General features: G+C 47.0%; 1 protein-coding gene across 6 annotated transcripts in view; it reads right to left on the minus strand.

Annotated features, from left to right (window-relative positions):
• HYDIN (HYDIN axonemal central pair apparatus protein) overlaps positions 1 to 24,455 on the minus strand; it is a 464,418-nt gene that overhangs the window by 358,995 nt on the left and 80,968 nt on the right. For 4 of the 6 annotated variants that reach the window (XM_083165004.1, XM_083165002.1, XM_083165001.1 and 1 more), the window contains exons 15-20: positions 12,952 to 13,052; positions 12,734 to 12,869; positions 11,045 to 11,209; positions 9,699 to 9,851; positions 7,017 to 7,255; positions 3,532 to 3,772 (exon numbers count right to left, since the gene is read on the minus strand). In XM_083165004.1, the coding sequence (XP_083021130.1) occupies positions 3,532 to 3,772; positions 7,017 to 7,255; positions 9,699 to 9,851; positions 11,045 to 11,209; positions 12,734 to 12,869; positions 12,952 to 13,052 (1,035 nt within the window). Of the gene's footprint in view, positions 1 to 3,531; positions 3,773 to 4,775; positions 4,873 to 7,016; positions 7,256 to 9,698; positions 9,852 to 11,044; positions 11,210 to 12,733; positions 12,870 to 12,951; positions 13,053 to 24,455 lie in introns of those variants that run through there. The other 2 variants (XM_083165003.1, XM_083165005.1) reach the window with 2 other exon arrangements.

Raw genomic sequence — 24,455 nt, forward strand, 5'->3', positions numbered from 1 at the left:
CAGAGTACACTGCTCTCTCACTTTACTAATATTACTAATTCCAGAGTATAAGGCTATATCACCCTTCAAATATTACTAATCCCAGGGTACACCGCTCTATCATACCATTTATATTACTAATCCCAGAGTATACCACTGTATATGGCTCTATCACCCTACCAATATTACTAATCCCAGAGTATACCACTGTATATTGCTCTATCTCCCTACTAATATTACAAATCCCAGAGTATACGACTCAATCACTTTATTAATATTACTAATCCCATAGTACACCCCTATATCACCCTACAAATATTGCTAATCCCAGGTGGCTCTATCACCCTACTAATATAACAAGTCCCAGAGTAAGCCGCTCTATCGCTCTACTAATATTACTAATCCCAGAGTACACGGCTTTATCACCCTACTAATATTACTGATCTGAAAATACACCGCTGTAATACCCTTCTAATCTATCACATCACTAATATTACTAATCCAGGATTATGTAATAAAATAAAAGACAGTTCAAGTAAAGTGCACTTCAAGCAGCCTTGTGATGGGTACAACCCAAAAATGGTTACCCTAATACCATCAAACAATACAAGATAGACAAAAAATAGGGTGTTCCCTTCACTTGCGCTAGATAGAAAGGTACGTCCCTGAATGACGGGAAACGCTCCTGCTCTCCAAATAACAGTTAGCAAGTGGTATGTATAATAATTACTGTACGTCCCTGAATTACTAATCCCAGAGTACACTGCTCTGTATTACTAATATTACTAATTCCAGAGTATTTGGCTCTCTCACCTTACTAATATTACTAAACCCAGAGTATATGGCTCTATCACCCTACTTATATTACTAATCCCATAGTACACCCCTCTATCACCCTACAAATTTGACTAATCCCAGAGTATGGCTGTATAACCCTACACATATTACTAATCCCAGATGGCTCCAGGGGCAAACGCAGGATTTTCAGAAGGGGGTTTCCAGAGGGGCGGAGCAAAGCACGGAGATGGACACTTAGGTGACCCAGTATATGCAGGGTCAGTTAAAGTATTATAGATAGACCAAATGTATATAAATAATCATAATAATAAATTACCCCTTTACTGCACAGATGGTGGGAGATGGGGTGGGAGAAGGGGGCATTGGGCTAAATGAAGGGGCCCTGATACATAACTTCCAGGGTGGTAGAGGATGTTTAATACGCAGAGGAGGGGTGTATAGTGGAGTCGGCTTATTATTCATAATTTTCTGGTGGGAGGACAGCCTGCTTGACTGCTGATATATCCAGTTCCTGGAAATAGATTTCTTAGATTTTAATGGAATTAGAAACTAGAGAATCCCACCTACCAAATGGTACTGGGGACTAGGGGATCAGAATTCAGGAGGCAGCGCAATCTGCCAACAAGTATAAAAAACTACATACCAGGTGTGCGGAGCTGGAGCAGTAACCAGCTGCTGGAAGGCTGATATCTCTGGTTCTCGGAACAGTAGAGACAAGCTTCTAGTGTCCCTCAAAGGGGGAGAGTCCCAGCTTTTGGAATATACCCTCAGAAAAACTCTAAGGCCCTTATTCTGATCAGTGCGGCCGGATCCGAATATGCGGCCAGCACCGTGCGTCCTAAACCCTGCCTTCCATACGGATCGCCAACTCAGTCCGTACGCGGTAGAAGCTGTCCAAACGGACCGCACGTGTATTTCTCACGAATACACCTCCTCCATATCAGGGAACCTCCCCCATCATTCGATGGTCGCAGAACATCGAATGCAGGGCCGAGTGGTCCGCCAGCTCTCGCAACCTCAGACCACACGGGCATTTCTCCGTGCAAAAGCAGGGATCTGGGCGGGCAGCTGACATCCGGCAATGTCATATGTCCGCCCCCTACACGTGCGTCACGGCCACATTACCATACGTACGCCCAGCGTTTTCATGGGAACGCCCATGAAACGCGGGGTGTAAACATATGGTAATGAGCACAAACAGCCCTTCACACCCCTCTCCACCCCCTGTTCGTAGTGTACACATTTCATGCGGAATGTGGCGTGCGTCCGGCTCGCACATGCGCAGAGACGCCTCTGCACATGCGCAGACACAAAACATCGGCGGCACGAACGCATGCGGATAATACCGCACCAACCAGAATAAGGGCCTAAATCACATAGAACCTGAAATATCTGACTAGGGAGAGCAATTAACAGGCTTGGATGGGGACCACTGCTTTAAAGTCAGATATCTCCGGTTCCCAAGGGTCGATTTTTAAAATTCTTGTACCCATGGAAAGAGGGGACCCTCAGCTTTCAGAGTAGGGCCCTTCGACTCCTGGGTACTCAGAAACCCCCCCTGCGTGCGCTACTGGGCTCTATCACCCTACCAATAGGACAAATTCCAGAGTACAACGCTCTCACCATACTAATATAACAAGTCCCAGAGTAAACCGCTCTATCGCCCTACTAATATTACTAATCCCAGAGTACACAGCTCTATCACCCTACTAATATTACTAATCCAAAAATACACTGCTTTTATACCCTATTAATCTATCACATCACTAATATTACTAATCCAGGAGTATACCGCTCTATTACCATACTAATATTACTAATCCCAATGTATAAGGCTCTATCACCCTACTAATATTACTAATCCCATAGTACACCCCTCTATCACCCTACAAATGTTACTAATCCTAGAGTATGGCTATATCACCCTACACATATTACTAATCCCAGATGGCTCTATCACCCTACCAATATGACAAATTCCAGAGTACACCGCTCTCACCCTACTAATATAACAAGTCTCAGAGTACACAGCTCTATCGTCCAACTAATATTACTAATCCCAGAGCACACCGGTCTCTCACCTTACTAATATTACTAATTCCAGAGTATATGGCTCTATCACCCAACTAATATTACTAATCCCATAGTACACCCCTCTATCACCCTACAAATTTAATAATCCCAGAGTATGGCTGTATAACCCTACACATATTACTAATCCCAGATGGCTCTATCACCCTACCAATATGACAAATTCCAGAGTACAACACTCTCACCCTACTAATATAACAAGTCCCAGAGTACACCGCTCTATCACCCTACTAATATTACTAATCCAAAAATACACTGCTCTTATACTCTATTAATCTATCACATCACTAATATTACTAATCCAGGAGTATGCCGCTCTATTACCATACTATTATTACTAATCCCAGAGTACACGCTCTATCACTTTACTAATATTACTAATACCAGAGTATATGGCGCTATCACCCTACTAATATTACTAATCCCATAGTACACCCCTCTATCAACCTACAAATTTTTTACTAATCGCAGAGTATGGCTGTATACATATTATTTATCCCAGATGGCTCTATCACCCTACCAATATTACTAATCCCAGAGTATTCTGCTTTCTCGCCCTACTAATATTACTTATATCGCAGTTCACCCCTCTCTCGCCCTACTAATATTTCTATCCCTGAGTTTTCTGCCCTACATTACCCTGATAATATTAGGAATACTTACCTTTGGAACATCTGTGGACCCCTCGAGCACAACATCCACACTCTGCCCAGGAGTTAGCTCCATCCGTGATGGGGACAGTCTGAACACTGGACATGGTGCTTCTGGGGGTGCCACCCGAGGTTTAAGGCTTGGCAGCTGCTGACGTTTGCGGAATTGAGGGAATCCCTCAGTCATCCAGTAGAGCTGGTGAGTACGGCGACCACGGTTGGTCATTGTGAAGTGATAGCGACAGGGACCGGCACTGTATGAAGATAAATCATTGTTTACACATAATATACAAAATTACTCAGAGGCGTGTCACAGGTATCAGGTTATAGACAGTACGTATATTATATAGGACACCACAGTCCCAGCACTCAGAGACATGTCACAGTATCAGGGGATGGACAGTACATATACTATATAGGACACCACTGTCCCAGCACTCAGAGACATGTCACAGGTATCAGGGATACCCAGTATGTATACTATATAGGACACCACGGTCCCAGCACTCAGAGACATGTCACAGTATCAGGGGGATGCACAGTACGTATACTATATAGGACACCACAGTCACAGCACTGTATCCCCATGACCAGCGCATTGCGAGAAGGGGTCACGCTGTCGCCGCGCCTTCTTGTGTTACTGCAGGGCTCAGATGAAGTTACTGCCGTATAATCTTGCACCCCTGCCCATTATACTCAGCAGGGTGAAGAACAATGATGCTGACATGAAGCCCCAGCAGGGGGGACACAGTGATACGCCGCAGCTCGCCATTAACCCTGTGTGTCCCAGCAATGGCCTCCAGGCTAAGCTCATGTGCTGTCAGAGAGCCCCACCACAGGCACGGCAGGGTTACTTGGCATCTTACATGGCATGATATTGCCATCATTGGATAAACCTTTGTAAGAACATACAATGCGTTTGGTATCAGATGAAGGCTGCAAACAAAGAGATAGAAGAGGAGACTGTGAACCTGATCCCAGCAGCAGCCGCGGCCCCCGCCACCTAAATACTCCTTCCCGATACATTTTCCACTGACACCAGGGACTGCAGAGGGTTCCGCATCTCCTGGCAGCATACAAAGGAGGCATAACGCTGGCACCTGGCATCCGCAGGCATACATGCCCAATCACTGCAGGAACTATCCAGTAATAGCAGGGTGTGAGGATGCCCATTACGGAGAGCTAAATACCCTCATTACATGCCCATCTGCCAGGCTGCACATAGCGAGAGGGATCACATGACTGGCACAGACTTACTGGGACATGGCATGACAGAGGCTCGCTCATATGGGCACAGTGATGCCATGATATGTCCTGTCAAAGCCTGCACATTGGCAGATCTTTATCTGGAGCTGCTCCTAGTGGCTGTGGAGGCTGTGATGCCCTCCTGCATCTGAGGGTGCCGCACTGCAGACAATGTGAGGCTGGTTTACCCACACCTGGCCAAACACAGGGTGGCAAAGTGGGCACAGCACATTGCAGTAGTGCCTGGTGGGGTGCTAATGTGTGGGTACAATAGTGCAGGAGTGCCTAGGGCTGGCACAGCTCTGAGATAGAAGGCCGATGTTCCATTACATGTGCTGCACATATACAAGACCGAGGGTCAATACAGGGGATCAGGACCACCCCAATATCTCCATCCATTACATACACATTGTGTGTCACAGCGCTGCACATATACAGGACAGAGGGTCCATACAGGAGATCAGGGCCACCCCATTATCTCCATCCATTACATGCACTGGTGTGTCACAGCGCTGCACATATACAGGACAGAGGGTCCATACAGGAGATCAGGACCACCCCATTATCTCCATCATCCATTACATGCACATTGTGTGTCACAGCGCTGCACATATACAGGACAGAGGGTCCATACAGGAGATCAGGGCCACCCCATTATCTCCATCCATTACATGCACTGGTGTGTCACAGCGCTGCACATATACAGGACAGAGGGTCCATACAGGAGATCAGGACCACCCCATTATCTCCATCATCCATTACATGCACATTGTGTGTCACAGCGCTGCACATATACAGGACAGAGGGTCCATACAGGAGATCAGGACCACCCCATTATCTCCATCCATTACATGCACATTGTGTGTCACAGCGCTGCACATATACAGGACAGAGGGTCCATACAGGATATCAGGGCCACCCCATTATCTCCATCCATTACATTCACTGGTGTGTCACAGCGCTGCACATATACAGGACAGAGGGTCCATACAGGAGATCAGGACCACCCCATTATCTCCATCCATTACATGCACATTGTGTGTCACAGTGCTGCACATATACAGGACAGAGGGTCCATACAGGAGATCAGGACCACCCCATTATCTCCATCCATTACATGCACTGGTGTGTCACAGCGCTGCACATATACAGGACCAAGGGTCAATACAGGAGATCAGGACCACCCCATTATCTCCATCCATTACATGCACCAGTCTATCACAGGGCTGCACATATACAGGACCGAGGGTCCATACAGGAGATCAGGACCACCCCATTATCTCCACCTATTACATGCACTGGTGTATCACAGCGCTGCACATATACGGCACAGAGGGTCCATACAGGAGATCAGGACCACCCCATTATCTCCATCCATTACATGCAACAGTCTATCACAGCGCTGCACATATACAGGGCAGAGGGTCCATAAAGGAGATGTTGTCCTCCATTGTATCCAGCTGTAAGTCACTGTGTCCTGGGTTATATACTCTGTAATAGGGCACTGCCGATCCCTTGTTCTCTGCCCCCTGATAATTATTTCAGTGTCGTCTGCTGATGCAGCTGTGGATATGTGCCCTGTACTTGTCCTCTATTGTATCCAGCTGTAAACCACTGGCTCATGGGTTACATACTCTGTAATAGGGCGCTGCACATCTCTTGTTCTCTGCCCCCTGATACTTATGTCCGTGTCCTCTGCTGATACAGCCAGGGTTATGTGCCATGTACTTGTCCTCTATTGTATTCCACGGCCAGTAGTCGCGGGTACACACACTACGCCGATTTTGACAGTGATGCTTGTGCTGACTACGTACTGCCTACGCTCACTACACTACTTCTGACTGACTACGCTGGACGCGCGGAACACACTATGCTGTTGTGGGAACACAAGGCCTATTCTGAAAGGGACGCTACGCTAAGTACATAACTGCCGTCGTGAAACTAAACAAGTACCAATTTTTATTTTTAATCTATTATTTTATTATCCTGTATTGCATATTCTCTTCCCTCTTTTCTATTCCACCCCCCAAAAACTAATTGTTTGAGATGACACACACTGAGATTGCTGATAATTATATAGCATGGATTGGGAAGTACCATTTCGGTTTCTGTCTCAGGGGGAACCTGTTAATGGATGGACAGCAAATGTCCCTGAGAAAGAGCGAACAAAGTGAGCAGAAAATGCAACAGAATGATAGCCCTGTCACAGTGAGACACAGATCTCCTGGTACTGGATCACCTTAAGACCCTCACCTGAAATGGGCTCCAAGATTGAGCACCGGTGCGAAGGTTCTGTCAGTGATGATGGTGGTTCCTGTACCGATGGCATGCACTGGGATGAGATGGGTGCTGCTATTAGTAATACACAGCTGCACAGTGTCTCTGAAGGCGGTGGTATCATCCAGGTGGGCCACAAGTGTCACATGTACTTCTCCTTCTGGTGGAACCTCACCGCTGCTGGGTTCTAGGCGCCACAGGGATCGTCTTTGCTTCTGGAGAAAGGGAAAAGCCAATCACACACCTGGACATAAATGCACCAATCCTGCATCTGTCCATTATTATACCCATATCCTGTGCATCCGGCATCTGTCCATTTTTATACCCATACCCTGTGCATCCAGCATCTGTCCATTATTATACCCATACCCTGTGCATCCAGCATCTGTCCATTATTATACCCATACCCTGTGCATCCAGCATCTGTCCATTATTATACCCATACGCTGTGCATCCAGCATCTGTCCATTATTATACCCATATGCTGTGCATCCAGCATCTGTCCATTATTATACCCATACCCTGTGCATCCAGCATCTGTCCATTATTATACCCATACCCTGTGCATCCAGCATTTGTCCATTATTATACCCATACCCTGTGCATCCAACATCTGTCCATTATAAACCCATACCCTGTGAATCCAGCATTTTTTATATGGGGGGGGTGATGTCAGGTTATCAGTGGTATATGATGTGGTGTAATGTAGTATAGGGGTACAGGCAGTGTGAGGTCTTCAGTGGTATAGGATGGGGTGTAATGTAGTATAGGGATAAAGGAGGTGTGAGATCCTCAGTGGTATAGGATGGGGTGTAATGTTGTATAGGGGTACAGGCAATGTGCGGTTCTCAGTGGTCAGGATGGGGTGTAATGTAGTATAGGGGAACAGAAGGTGTGAGGTCCTCAGTGGTATAATGTAGTATAGGGGTACAGGGGGTGTGAGTTCCTCAGTGGTACAGGATGGGGTGTAATGTTGTATAGGGATACAGTCGGTGTGAGGTCCTCAGTGGTACAAAATGGGGTGTAATGTAGTGTAGGAGTACAGGAGGTGTGAGGTCCTCAGTGGTATACGATGGGATACAATTTAGTATAGGGAAACAGGAGGTGTGAGGTCCTCAGTGGAATAGGTTGGGTGTAATGTAGTATAGGGGTACAGGCAGTGTGAGGTTATCAGTGGTATAAGATGGGGTGTAATGCAGTATAGGGATACAGGAGTTTTGAGGTCCTCAGTGGTATAGGTTGGGGTGTAATGTAGTATAAAGGTACAGGAGGTGTGAGGTCCTTAGTGGTATAGGATGGGGTGTAATGTAGTATAGGATTTCAGGAGGTGTGAGGTCCTCAGTGGTATAGGTTGGGGTGTAATGTAGTATAGGGGTACAGGAGGTGTGAGGACCTCAGTGGTATAGGATGGGGTGTAATGTAGTATAGGGATACAGGAGGTGTGAGGTCCACAGTGGTATATGATGGAGTGTAATGTAGTATAGGTATACAGGAGGTGTGAGGTCCGCAGTGGTGTAGGATGGGGTGTAATGTAGTATAGGGGTACAGGAGGTGTGAGGTCCACAGTGGTGTAGGATGGGGTGTAATGTAGTATAGGGATACAGGAGATGTGAGGTCCTCAGTGGTATAGGATGGTGTGTAATGTTGTATAGGGGTACAGGAGGTGTGAGGTTCTCAGGGGTCAGGATGAGGTGTGAGGTTCTCAGGGGTCAGGATGAGGTGTAATGTAGTATAGGGGTACAGGAGGTGTGAGGTTCTCAGGGGTCAGGATGAGGTGTAATGTAGTATAGGTGTACAGGAGCTGTGAGGTCTTCAGTGGTACAGGATGGGGTGTCTTGTAGTAAAGGGGTACATGAGGTATAAGGTCCTCAGTGGTATATGATGGTGTGTAATGTAGATTAGGGGTACAGGTGGTATGAGGTCCTCAGTGATATAGGATGGGGTGTAATGTAGATTAGGGTACAAACAGTATGAGGTCCGCAGAGGGAGCAGCATTGGGTATACAGTACAGGTGTGTCTTTTCATCTGAAGACTGCTTCTGTGATTAACAAGACAAATATTAGCTATGAGTGTTCATTAATCTGTTTTGTGTGATAATTACACACAGCCTTGAAATCAGAGCACTAATTATTAATCTCCATAGGAACTTGGATTGTAGAACAGGGCCCCGCTGCTATTGAACAATACGGTACAGTCCCATGGCGCTGATCCAGAGAATTCACCGCTAACGATTAACCAAAGAGACCGTCACTGGGGCTTTGGCTCAGACATGCAGAAAGACTGACTAGTTCTTCCCATACACAGGAGTGTGCTTAACATGCTGGCCTGGAAGGGTGCAGGGATCAGATACAGGTTACACAGACCGGTGATTACCATGCTGGCCTAGAAAGGTGCAGGGATCAGACACTGGTTACACAGGCCTGCACTTACCATGCTGGCCTGGAAGGGTGCAGGGATCAGACACTGGTTACACTGGAGAACACTTACCATACTGGCCTGGAAGGGAGCATGGATCAGACACTGGTTACACTGGAGTACACTTACCATGCTGGCCTGGAAGGGTGCAGGGATCAAACACTGGTTACACAGGAGTGTGCTTACCATGCTGGCCTGGAAGGGTGCTGGGATCAGACACTGGTCACACAGTAGTACACTTACCATGCTGGCCTGGAAGGGTGCAGGGATCAGGGACTGGTTACACAGGCGGAGGATTTTTGGGACATCACTCAGAACTGGTATATTTCCAAAGTCCATTTTGCTAGGCTGCACATAGACTACAGGACCTTCCCCGACACAGAGCAGGACAATCTCCTATTGGGGTAAACGTTAGATTGTTATATAGAGCCGGCTGAGGTCCAGGGGTACATTGTGGGTACAGCAGTGGTAGGACTAGGTATCATTCCGCCATTCTGGGGAGAAGGTCAGTGGGAAGTAAATAAGGACACAGCTCCTCCCTTGTACTTACAGTACAGAAACAACCACCTTCAATAGAGGGACGGAGAAAAGCATGGAGGGACAACAGCGGGCTTTACAGAAACCATTTTCCTACACTGATGAGCCACAATCAGGATGACACAGTCGGTCTGTAGATGGAAGTCTGTTGTGGGTAATGCAGTAACTACAGGTCAATCATGGGAACGGTTAGATATCTGTAATTCAGACCTGGACATGATAACCACTCTAGGCAAGTGGGTGAGAAGGTTAACGTGGCGCTGGATGATTTAAAGTTCACCCTCCTGAGTTTTCCTGGAGTCTTACCCTAGGGACCCACAATAAGAATACAGTATATACAGAAATGGAACCTCAGATTTTAGGCACTCTTTATAGGGGCATAGACAGATTTGAAAAAGTGAAAATATAAGAGAGATACTTCCCTTTTCTGCAGGGAATGATGATTCTTATATAGATGTTTCCTTTTCTCTTTATCTGAATCCTCATTTTCCTCTTAGGTGTATTGCAGAATATATGAAAGAGAATTAGTCCACAACAGTTTCAGACGCGAAGCGGTGGACTAATTCTCTTTCATATATTCTGCAATACACCTAAGAGGTAAAGGAGGATTCAGATAAAGAGAAAAGGAAACATGTATATAAGAAACATCATTCCCTGCAGAGAAGGGAAGTATCTCTCTAATATTTTCACTTTTTCAAACCTGTCTATGGCCCTATAAAGAGCGCCTAAAATCTGAGTTTCCATTTCTGTATATACATGATAACCGCTCTGTTACGTATGTGACCTATCAGTCTCCCGGCTATTACACTATGAGCCTCCTGCCACATGGTTGGGGCACGTGGGTGGGTGACGCGATCGGGCCACCTAGTTGGGGCACGTGATCGGGCCACCAAGTTGGGGCACGCGATCGGGCCACCAAGTTGGGGCACGCGATCGGGCCACCTAGTTGGGGCACGCGATCGGGCCACCTAGTTGGGGCACGCGATCGGGCCACCTAATTGGGGAACAATAAGGCTGAATGCGCTGCCTGCTGTCTAGTTAGTCATCCTTACCAGGGGTGTCTCGATGCACCCATACACTGCGACTTGAGCCTTAGCACACTGTTCCCCGGTCGCCTGGACCTTCAGAACGATGGGCAGGTGCACGCTGCTGTGCGGCTGGATGATCCCGCAGGGTTTGGGGCTGTCATACAGGATCTGGGAGGGGGAATCCGGCTCCTGCATAGAGGAAACAGATCAAATCTCCTGTCACTGGAATGTATGTCACAGGTAGATCTATAGACAGCTACATAAAACATGGTACTTATATGTTACATTTCATGTAGCACTGTACTACAGTACCGTGCATTCTACATGATAAGACTGGGGTGCAGAGGTACTGTGTATTCCACATGATAAGATTGGGGGTACAGTAGTACTGTTTATTTTACATGATAAGATTGGGGGTGCAGTAGTACTGTGTATTCTACATGATAAGATTGGGGGTGCAGTGGTACTGTGTATTCTACATGATAAGATTGGGGGTTCAGTAGTACTGTGTATTCTACATGATAAGACTGGGGTGCAGTGATACTGTGTATTCTACATGATAACATTGGGGTGCAGTGATACTGTGTATTCTACATGATAAGACCGGTGCAGTGGTACTGTGTATTCTAGATGATAAGATTGGGGGTGCAGTGGTACTGTGTATTCTACATGATAAAACGGGTGCAGTGGTACTGTGTATTCTACATGATAAGATTGGGGGTACAGTAGTACAGTGTAATCTACATGATAAGACTGGGGTGCAGTGGTACTGTGTATTCTACATGATAATATTGGGGGTACAGTAGTACAGTGTATTCTACATGATAAGACTGGGGTGCAGAGGTACTGTGTATTCCACATGATAAGATTGGGGTACAGTAGTACTGTTTATTTTACATGATAAGATTGGGGGTGCAGTAGTACTGTGTATTCTACATGATAAGATTGGGGGTTCAGTAGTACTGTGTATTCTACATAAGACTGGGGTGCAGTGATACTGTGTATTCTACATGATAACATTGGGGTGCAGTGATACTGTGTATTCTACATGATAAGACCGGTGCAGTGGTACTGTGTATTCTAAATGATAAGATTGGGGGTGCAGTGGTACTGTCTATTCTACATGATAAGACGGGTGCAGTGGTACTGTGTATTCTACATGATAAGATTGGGGGTACAGTAGTACAGTGTAATCTACATGATAAGACTGGGGTGCAGTGGTACTGTGTATTCTACATGATAATATTGGGGGTACAGTAGTACAGTGTATTCTACATGATCAGACTGGGGTGCAGTGGTACTGTGTATTCTACATGATAAGAATCGGGGTGCAGTGGTACTGTGTATTCTACATGATAAGACGGGTGCAGTGGTACTGTGTATTCTACATGATAAGATTGGGGGTGCAGCGGTACTGTGTATTCTACATGATAAGATTGGGGGTGCAGCGGTACTGTGTATTCTACATGATAAGACTAGGGTGCAGTGGTACTGTGTATTCTACATTATAAGATTGGGGGTGCAGTAGTACTGTGTATTCTACATGATAAGACAGTGATGCAGTGGTACTGTGTATTCTACATGATAAGATTGGGGGTGCAGTGGTACTGTGTATTCTAAATGATAATTCTCCTGGCCCATAGAGTAACCTGTGCGCCTGCCTCCTGGCTCATAGAGTTACCTGTGCCCATGCCTCCTGGCCCATAGAGTTACCTGTGGCATAAGGGTATAACACCCAGGCAGGCTGCTGGGATTGGTTAATGTCACGCTCCTCTTATAGGGGTACTGCAGGAGACAACGGCTAAATTTCAGAGCAGAAATCTCCACAAACAGGGGTGGCACCAGGCACCTGTGTACAGACGGAGGTCAGTGAGTATAGGACTGTTGGACATTCCAGGGCACACAGCACAGAGCATGTCTGGGTCATTTACCTGGCAGTAATTGGCACAGCCAGAACCTCCTCTCCTATATCATCCACATCAACCACCAGGGCAAGCTCATACTTCTTCACCTGGTTGGGACAGAAGGTAACCTGGAACAGAAGCAATTATTCAGGTTAGAACCGTAATCCTTGTACAGCATAACATATATGAAAGGATAGCATGCAATGTACTGGGAAACTGAATGACGCAGTGAATCGTGGTCAGGGGTATAACAAGGGTGGGGCAACATGCCATCACATATGATACAGCATGGCAGGCAGTGCTGTTCTACTGTTCTAATTAATCCATGGCATCACCTGGCAAGTAAATAGCTCCATGAGTAAGGCATCTGACTGCATTATGGAAGGTCATAGGCACGAATTCTGGGTATGACAAGGGGATTTTTGTAAGAACTTACCGTTCAAACCCCTTTCTCTGAGTTCAGTCCGGTGACACAGCTCACGATGGGATGTAGGAGGGGTCCGCAGGAGCCAGGCACCTATGCTTAAATTCTTTGGGAGTAGGCTCCTCCCTTCTGCATCGCATAATGCCTCAGTTCAACTTACAAAACACACTACAAAACTCAGTACAATGCCTGAACATCTTATATGCAAACTCATAGAACCATAACATGACAATACATGAACGGTACAACTTACTGAGCGTAAGGGAGGGATCACTGTGTCTCTGGACTGGACTCCGATCAGTGGCGTAACTATAGCACCGCAGCCCCCGCGGTCGGGGGGGGGGGCACTGTGCATATGGGGGCGCCGGGGGGGCTGAGGTGCTATAGTAATCCCCCCGCCCCCCATCCCCCGCATGCTTACCTGTCCACGCGTCCTGGCTCCCCTCCTGGCTTCAATCAATGCCATGGAGACAGACCATGATAAAATGGCCGCCCCATAAAGCAGACTGTTCTCTGAAACTGTCTGCGGTATAGGGGCGGACATTTTATTGTGGTCCGTCTGTATAGAATTTATTGAAGCCAGGAGGGGAGCCGGGACGCGCGGACAGGTAAGCATGCGGCAATGGGGGGAGGGGGCACGGGGGGCAGGCCGGACGGGTGGGGAGGGGGCGCCGCTGACTCAGATAAAGGGGTTTGAACGGTAAGTTCTTACAAAAATCCCCTTTTCTCTTTTGTCCAGTCCGGTGAAACAGCTCACGATGGGACGTTCACGAGCCGGTCCTTTGGGAGGGTAAGCTCAGACCGACAGTTCTCATCACTGCCCGTCCAAATGAAGCATCCTCCGACGCAAACTCATGAAACCTGTAAAATTTGGTAAAGGTGTGAACAGAGGACCAGGTGGCAGCCCTACACAACTGCTCCGATGTAGCCCCATGTCGCACAGCCCACGAGGAAGCAACCGACCTTGTGGTATGGGCATTGATCCGTGAAGGAACTGGCCTACCTTCCTTACAGTAGGCAAAGGCAATAGTTGATCTCAACCAATGAGCAATGGTCTGCTTTGAAGCAGGCCACCCAATCTTATGCACATCATACAATACCAAAAGCAAATCAGATTTGCGAATGTCCTTTACCCTATCCACGTAAATTCGCAAGGAGGAAACCACGTCCAATTTCTTTAATTTGTCCCTATTTCTTACCCCTTCAGGGGGGGGGGGGGGGGCACACCGGAAGAACAATGTCCTGGTTTAAATGAAATGAAGACACTACCTTAGATAGGAACTTAGGTACTGTTCGAAGCACAGCCGTATCATCATGGAAAATCAAAAATAGTGACTTGTAGGACAAGGCACCCAACTCTGACACACGCCTAGCCGAGGCAATGGGCAACAAAAAAAGTCAGTTTCCAAGAAACATATTTGAGATCAGCCGATTTTAGTGGTTCAAAAGGAGGATTTTGCGATACAGAAAAAACAAGAACCTCGTGTAACAGAGCTACCCTTTTCTAAAAGAAAATTGACAATGCAGATAACTGCACCTTTAAAGACTGAAGACTAAGGGGGGTATTCAATGTCTGGCGTGCTCCCAAAGCCATCTCCCGACGGGGGAGATGGCTGCGAGGCCCTATTCAATGCTGTCTTCCCCCGACAGCATTGAACAGGGGTTCTCTGCAGAGCGAGCCCGACATCACAAGCTGTCGGGCTGGTTCTGCCGAGAAAAGCCGGAAATAGTCAAGATCCCGTCCGGAGCTTGACTATTTCCGGCCTCAGCTCGTGGCCATGCCCCCTTCTCGCCGCCCAGGACATTGAATCCCGACTGCTGAGCTCCAGTCCAGCAGGGACAGGGGCACGGCTGTCAGCTAGCTCGACAGCCGTGCCCCTGAAATTGAATATCCCCCTAAGTCCGGCAGAGAAACCATCCTGCAAGCATTCCAAAAGTCTTGAAACCTTGAACCTAGACGTATGAACTCTCTGACGTTCACACCACCGGATGTAAATCTTCCAGACCCGATGGTAATTGGCTGCTGACAAAGGCTTACGAGCCCTGAGCATGGTCTGTATAACCGCATCTGAAAACCCCTTCTTTTTTAATAAGGTTTTCATAAGCCACGCAGTCAAATTGAGACGAACTAGGTCCAGGTGTAGAAACGGCCCTTGCTTTAGCAAATCCAGTCGAAGAAGTAGACGCCAAGAGTCCGTCGACAATCTCAGTATGTCGGAGTACCACGACCTCCTGGGCCAATCTGGTGCAATCAGTATAGCTTGCACTCTCTGGCCCTTCAGTCTCTTCAGTACCCTCGGGATCATTGGAAACGGCAGGAATTTGTAAATCAGGTTGAAACACGTCATGGCATCCACTGCCCAAGCTGACGGGTCCCTTGATCGGGAACAAAACCGTGGTACCTGACAGTTGGTCCTTGACGCCATTAGGTCTATCTCTGGTAGCCCCCAGCAGTCCACAATCTCCTGGAAGACTTCCTGATGACGTGCCCATTCTCCCTCCGGCAGATCCGCTCTGCTGAGGAAATCCGCCTCCACATTCCGGATCCCTGGAATGAACACAGCTGACAATAAAGGAATATTGATTTTCCGCCCAGGTAAAGATCCGCAAAACCTCATTGCCATCTTGCTGCGAGTTCCACCCTGGTGATTCAGGTAAGCCCCTTTTGTGGCATTGGCGGCCTGTACTCACAGCGGTAATCCTCTCAGAAATTCTTCTGCTTGACACAAGGCATTCCAGACTGCCCGAAGTTCCAGGATATTGATCGGAAGTCTGGATTCTTCCCTGGACCAGAGACCCTGTAATCTTAGGTGAAGGACAACCACCTCCCAACCCCTGAGACTGGCATCGGTCGTAATGACCAGCCAATCCCAGCTGTAGAGTCTCTACATCTGTCCAGCAGTTCAGGGATTCTCTCGACTCCTCAGACAGAACTAACTTTTCCTGCTTCATAGTCTTTGCGTTCCCCGACCAGCACGACAGTATGTTCCACTGAAAAATCCGTGAATGGAATCTGGCAAACTGAAGTGTCTCGAATGTTGCCACCATTTTCCCAAGCAACCGTACTCCCTGCCACACTGTTGGCGCAGGAGCTTGTAAGATCTCTGACGAATCTTCACTGCCTTGGGTTGTGGTAGAAACACCCTGTGAGGGTGTGTGTCCAAAATCACCCCGAGAAATTGCAGACTCTGCGTGGGTGTCAAATGAGACTTGGGGAGATTTAGCACCCTGCCCTGATCTTGTAAGAATTGTGTCGCGATGCACAGATGTTGCTGAAGCTTCTCTGCCGAATCCGCCTTGAATAAAAGGTCATCCAGATAAGGTATAATTATTATTCCTTTCAGTCTGAGGGCTGCAGCCATGACCGCCATCACTTTTGTGAATACCCTCGGAGTCGTTGCCAGACCAAACGGCGGAGCTTGAAACTGCCAATGGTTCTCTCCTATTGCAAACCGGAGTAGGGACTGATGCTCCTTGTAAATGGGTACATGGAGGTTCACATCCTGAATGTCCACAGATGCCAGAAACTCTCCCGGCTCTATGCTTAAGAGCACCGAGTGCAGGGACTCCATGCGAAAATGATCGACCCATAGATGAAGATTTAAAGACTTTGAATAGGTCTGAAAGACCGGATTGGTTACTAAGAAAAGGATTGAATAAAATCCCTTCTTCCTTTCCTCCTGAGGTACCGGGACCACTACCCCTTTCTCTGTGAGTGACAAAGCTGCCCCCAGAAGGGCGGACCTCAGAGATGAGGTCCGTGGTAAAGGAGTAGGAAGAAATCTCTTTGGAGGGAAGCCGCTGAGATTTATCCGGTAACCTTCGGAAACAATGGAATAGACCCAAGAATCCCTTGTGGAGTCTTTCCACCTGTCCCGAAACTGCAGCAGGCAACCCCCCACTCTGAGCCCAGAACAGGGAGCCTCCGCCCTGTCATGCAGAGGACTTATCCTCACCTTTTGTTGCATGTTTCTTTGTAAAAGCCCCAAATCGTGATTTGGGATTCTTTCCTCTACTGGCCTGGAATCTACCACACCCTGCCTGTCCTCTGTTGGATGCTCTGCCACGAAAGGACAGCTTAAAGACTCCAAACTTAGAACCTGTAGATTTAGTTGCAGTTGGGACAGTGCCAGATTAAGCCTTTGGGGGGACCGGGGCACTTTAGACAGGGGGGCCCCCTTGCACTTGTCATTACTGGCCGCAAACTGCATGGGAGAATATTACACTGTCAAAACACAGAGTAAAGGCAGTATAAACTTGGTCAATGGGTAACTGCAGGGGATATATATAGAGATATAGATAGATATTATATATACACATACACATAAATACATACCACATGAAAAGCCTGTGTTTGTCCCTCTACACCTTACTCTGTAGGCGACCTCCCATGACTAGGCTCCTGCTGTTCTCCATGGGCCTGAGAAGCATGTAATGAGCTCCACCAATCAGAGCTCAGCACAAACATCTCAGTCTCTGCCCTCTGGTTCAAAGTGTCATGGGACTTAATCAACTCCCAGTAATGCACTGCACACTTGTGCAATCAGTGTGGCTTCGCTCCCGATGCTCAGCACCATTAAACATTGTCACATTGGCAGATATGTGAAACTGCAGCACTACCCCACTCCCATGCACAAAACCTTTAGCTAGAAAAAAAAATAAAAAATACATGCCAACCACAGGGGGCCCCTAGCTAGAGGGGGGCCCAGGGGCACTGACCCCTTGTGCCCCCATTATAATCTGGCTCTGAGTTGGGAGAAATGTACTCTTTCCCTCTGTAGCCTGTTTTATAATGGCTTCCAGTTCTGACCCAAACAGTAACTCACCCTTAAATGGCAAAGTTTCAAGCGACCTTTTTGATTCGCTATCTGCCTCCCATGCCTTTAGCCAAAGATAGGTAGCGGAGACCTTAGACGCCGTCTTAGCACCTTCTTCACCAGCCTCACAAATGTACTTTGCAGCACATCTCAACTTTTCAGTCAATGTAAAAGCTTCTGAATCATGGTGAAGCTGACTGCTCAGAGTCTCCGCCCACTTGATCATTGCTTTAGCAACCCAAGCAGAAGCAATAATGGGACGCAGCGTGAAACCCACGCCTTCAAAGATTGCCTTAAGACAACCTTCCACTTTTTTATCCACTGGATCTTTAAAGGCCGCAGCCCCTTGCACTGGTAAGGCTGTGGATTTAGATATCTGGCCACAGATGCATCTACCAATGGAACTTTTCCCATAACTTGACACGTTCCTCTGGCATGGGGTACATATTAGCATATTTCTTTGACATTAATAATATCTTGGCACCCAGCAAGGAAACCATCCCTTCATCAGAAGGAAAACAAACAGGGTCCCTGCGACTCTTTTTAAATACACAGTGCGCAGGGGCTTTTTCTTCCTCAGAAAGATTTAAAGCCTGCTTCACAGCCAAAATCAAATACTCAATACCGGGAACCGAAGCTTCAGCTTCATCACTCCGGTCCCAACCCAAATCCTCCTCACATACACCATCATCAGAATCCAAAATCAATAGAGGTGGTGTAGAAAAAGGGTGTCTATGCACAATATCCTCAGAGGATTTGGTAAACTGCTCCATCAACGATGTCATTTTATGAACACCTTGAGCAGTGTCCTGCATAGCTTGCAAAAACAGGGTCCCCCTGAGCCGGGGTAACTGACCCCACAGAAGTCTGAGAAGAAGGGATATGGCCAGGAGACCCTAACAAGGATTCCTTTTGCCTATTTAAAGCCTCTGTTAAGGCATTCATAGACCTGCCTAAAGCAACAGCCCAAGCTGGTTCAGCTGCCTCAGACCTTGGGGCCTGCGACCCACTGTTCACATGTAAATTTAACATCACATTTGCAATCACTTGCAATAAATAAACATGTCCCGCGCTCCCTCCTCCAATGCAGCAGAAGTGCACCCTTCAACCATGTTAACAAACACAATGCAAAATGCCAGGCAAAGCACAGAATAATGTATCAGTGTACTTATAGAAACATAGAAACATATAATTTGACGGCAGATAAGAACCACTTGGCCCATCTAGTCTGCCCCTTTTTTAAACATGTTACCTCAAACCATATTTGATCCTTATTTTTTTGTAAGGATATCAATATGCCTATCCCAAGCATGTTTAAATTGTACTACTGTATTTGCCTCTACCACCTCTGATGGGAGGCTATTCCACTTATCTACTACTCTTTCTGTGAAGTAATTCTTCCTCAAATTTCCCCTGAATCTTCCTCCCTCTAGTTTCAGTGCATGTCCTCGTGTTCTGCTGCTCCTCTTCCTGTGAAGAATGTCTCCCACCTGTACCTTGTTAAAACCCTTGATATATTTGAAAGTTTCTATCATGTCCCCCCTTTCCCTTCTCTGCTCTAAAGTATACATATTAAGATATTTTAGTCTTTCCTGGTACGTTTTGTGATGTAGGCCATGCACCATTTTAGTTGCCCTTCTTTGTACAGTCTCTAATGCAGGCATGTCCAACGTTGGCCCTCCAGATATTTTGAAACTACACATCCCAGCATGCTTTGCAATAGTTTTAGCATTCTCTAATAGCAAAACTGTGGCAAAGTATGCTGGGATGTGTAGTTTCACAACACCTGGAGGGCCAACGTTGGACATGCCTGCTCTAATGTATTTATATCCTTCTGGAGATATGGCCTCCAGAACTGAACACAATACTCTAGATGAGGTCGTACCAATGACCTATACAGTGGCATTATTACTTCTTTCTTTCTACTGCCGATACCTCTCCCTATGCAACCAAGCATCTGACTTGCCTTCTTCATTGCTTTGTTACATTGCCTACCTGCCTTTAAGTCCCCTGAAATAGTGACACCTAGATCCCTCTCTTCCTCAGTAGTTTCCATTATAGTGCCATTTATACTATATTTAGTCTTTGGATTTTTGCAACCCAAGTGCATGATTTTGCATTTTTTGGCATTAAACTGTAGTTGCCATGCTCTTGACCATTCCTCTAATCTACCTAGATCATCAATCATTTGTTTTACCCCCTCCTGGTGTGTCTACCCTGTTGCATACCTTTGTGTCATCTGCAAAAAGGCACATTTTACCCTCAATTCCATTTGCAATATCACCAATAAAGATATTAAAAAGCACTGGTCCAAGTACAGATCCCTGGGGTACTCCACTTGTAACCTTTCCCTCCTTTGACTGTACTCCGTTTACTACAACTCTCTGTTTTCTGTCCTGCAACCATGCTCTTATCCATTCAACTATCTTAGAATCCAATCCCAAGCTTTCAAGTCTATTTAACAGTCTGCGATGTGGGACAGTGTCAAAAGCCTTACTAAAGTCTAGATAAGCTACATCTACAGCCCCACCTTGATCTATTACTTTAGTCACCCAGTCAAAAAAGTCAATAAGATTTGTTTGACATGATCTTCCCCCAGTAAACCCATGCTGTTTTGGATCCTGTAAATTGCTGGTTTTGAGATATTCTACAACTCTTTCTTTTAAGAGTGTTTCCATCAATTTCCCTACTACTGATGTAAGGCTCACTGGTCGATAGTTGCTTATCTGTGTTGTTTCTGCTGTAAGCGATCAGCGAGGGAAGCGCTTTCCTGGAGAGGCTGTAGTTTGTGTCAGAAATCTACCCTGTTCAGCTCCGCAGCAAGGATAGAAAGGGCGCCAATACACAGTTCAGGAAGAGACCAAGTCTCTGCTTCAGCGGGGAGGGTAGCCTTTTTGGCGCTTTCTCCCCCTTTAGCCCATCCCACAAGTGCCTCTCCTTACCTCCAGTGTCTCCCCTACAAAATGGGAGCAGCAGCTTCCCTCTGCACACAGAGTTGCTGACAGGACACGATTCTGGATAACCTGCTCTAACTAGTAATAAAATAAATAAAATAATAAAAACCTAACTAGTCTAAAAAAAAAATTCCAAAGAAAAAAAGTGCAGCTGCAGCGCAGCTGCTCAGCATATTACTCCTGTGGGCACCTAAAACTAACTGAGGCATTATGGGCTGCAGAAGGGAGGAGCCTGCTCCAAAAGAATTGAAGCATAGGTGCCTGGCTCCTGTGGACCCCTCCTACATCCCATCGTGAGCTGTGTCACCGGACTGGACGAAAGAGAAAGTACTTTGAAATAAGTGCCTTAAATAAAGGAAAATGTGACTGAAGGTCCTGGGTGTGACTGCTAAGAAATGTGATACAGGTTGAGTATCCCTTATCCAAAATGCTCAGGTCCAGGAGAATTTTGAATAATGGATTATTCTGTATTATGGAAAATTGTAATATTTCAATGATGTATCTTGAGGTATCTTGCATTTATGCTGTATAGACACAGCAAACACATGAAATACATACAAATATATTTTATTTGTGCATAAAACAAGGTTTCAAAAAAATTAAACAAAATGTGTGTATTACCTCAGGTACTGAATTTGAATGCCAAGCAATCATTCTCTTATACATATTTAGTGGCAGTTACATATCATGCCCCCAGTAGTGCCAGTTACATATCATGTACCCAGTAAGTTTTTAGCAACATTTAAAAAAAAAAAATCACTTTCTGGAATGTATGGTTTTCGGAATAATTTGGATAAGGCATATTTTGATAAGGTATACTCAACCTGTACAATGTAACTAACTGAAACTAATGCGGAGCATAAATAATGACAGAACAGGATTGGAAGTGTTCTGTAAATGTACAGTATATGTATATATCATGTGGGATGGGGTATCATAGCAACTGGGCGCCTTATGTCCCTATAATATGGTCCAGGGCTCTGCTCATAGTTATACATCCAGCCCTATACAGAGATAATGCAGGGGAGGTGTACTAGCGTAACACAGTATACAATATTTCTATCTCAAGTCTTCTGGAGACACAGGGCTATTTCACACGCTCCGGCTCCTGCAGTGCCACACACTGTAGTTAATAATGGACACAATTGTCACAATTGGCCCGGCCGCCGGTTGCAGCCGGATCCCAACACTGGAAGGGACGACTGCCGGGCTGTGGCCATCCCCTCCATTGTAAACTACTGTGTGCGGCACGGCTTCCAGGCCGTGCAGGGTTTCGCCGTCCGGCAGGAGCCAGAGCATGTGAAATAGCCCACAGGGTTTAAGCTGGGTATAGGTGGTGATGGACCTGGCAGGCACCAAACGGGTTAAAAAATCCTCCCTTCCTATACCCCGCCTCCGCCTCAGGCCTTAGGCAGTCCATTTTTATTTATTTATATTACTTCACTAGGGCAGGCAGCGCTGGACGCCCTGGAGATGCCTGCGCTGCTGCCCCAACACCTCCCGTTGCCGGCGGCCACAGCACCATGACTGTATGAGTGACCTCTGTGATCCTCAGCAGCTAGGACCCAAAGCTGCAAGCCGGACACTGGGAGCAGGTAAGAGGCGCAGTGCACCTTTCGTGGCTCGCAGCTCCGGTGGGGACTGCCGGGCTGCATTGATCAAGCCGGGTATGGGTCGCTCGCTCTCCCGCTAGACCACCAGGGTATTTAGGCAACGGAGAGCAGCACAGGCGGTGGTAAATCCCTATAGGGATACCCGCTATTTTCATAGTGCTGCGGGCGGACATTTTTTCCCTGGTGGCTCCATAATCAGCAGGGGGAGGCAGGCTCACTCCTTTAGTCCCTTCCCCAGGTCTGCTGGCACCATCTGAGAGTTTCCCACTGCAGGCATTCCTCCACCATCTGCCTCCCTGCACAGGACATGGAGCGGCCATCTTTGCCTCATCCACACTGCCTGCTGCACCTCCGGAGACCTTAGGCTGTCCCCAGTGTACCACAGGACAGGCTATACTTGCTGCCTCCTGCCACCCTTGGGGCTTTGGCCAGTGAGAACTGCTGCATTTATTATTTTCAATGCATTGTGTGTTCTGTTGTGGGTACTTGATTTCTAGCAGGGTGCCCAATTAGCATACGTACAGTAGCGTAGTGAAATCTCATCACACATCACATCGCATGGCCCTTTTTGTGCCGTGCGATGCGATCTCAGTAGTTCATTTAGTTCAATTATTCACTGCACCCTGACTGAAATCGCACATCGTATCACATGCCCCTTTTTTGTGGCGTGCGATGCGATGCAATCTCAGTAGTTAATATGGTAAAACAGCTAAAACACCACCACTATCCAAGTCACCTCGAAGCGTGGTGAGCGGCGGCGGAACGCGTCTTCCGACCTTTCCATACTCCCACTATCCACGATGGAGTTGATTTTATATAGTGTGGCGAGCGCAGCAAGCCACCGAGCCCGAAGCGTGGCGAGCGCAGCGGATTACTTTACATGTATTTTGCGTCCGGTCGCAGGGCTAGCTGCGCTCGCTATGCTTCGGGCTCGGTGGCTCGCTGCGCTCACCACACAATATATAAAATCAACTCAACGCTGATGTGGATAGTGGGGGTATGAAAAGGTCGGGAGGACGCGTAACGCGTACCCTCGTGGGTACATGTAAAGTAATCCGCTGTGCTCGCTACGCTTCGGGCTCGGTGGCTTGCTGTGCTCGCCACACTATATAATATCAACTCCATGTCGACGTGGATAGTGGGGGTATGAAAAGGTCAGAGGACGCGTTCCGCCGCCGCTCAACACGCTTCGGGGTGATGTGGATAGTGGTGGTGTTTTAGCTGTTTTACCATGTTAACTACTGAGATCGCATCGCACATCGCAAGGCACAAAAAAGCCATGCAATGCGATGTGAGATGCGATTTCAGTACGCAGAATAGCCAACTAAGCAAATAACTTAGTGGACGCCCTGCTAGGAAACAAGTACCCTGCTGTGTGTAAGTGCTGTGGTAATACTTTTACACTTACACTCCCTGTGCTGCAGCGTGTGCTTGAGCTATTTCTCACACCATACAGGGTTGTTGAGACTGTAGTTTGCCTCAGGTTAACATGGCCAGAGGTAAAGCACATTGGGGCAGATGTTTTAAGCCTTAACAAGAGATAAATGCAAGGGTGATAAGGAGAGATAAACGTCCAGCCAATCAGCTCCTTACTGACTTTTTTCAAACACAGGCTGTAACATGGCAGTTAGCAGGTGATTGGCTGAACATTTATCTCTCCTTAAACCGTTAACAAAATTTGGAATATCAACTTGTATATGGTGTATGGTGAAGGTTTGAGGAA

Source organism: Crinia signifera, chromosome 11 (assembly GCF_055691185.1).
Source record: "Crinia signifera chromosome 11, ASM5569118v1, whole genome shotgun sequence".
Classification (NCBI taxonomy): domain Eukaryota; kingdom Metazoa; phylum Chordata; class Amphibia; order Anura; family Myobatrachidae; genus Crinia; species Crinia signifera.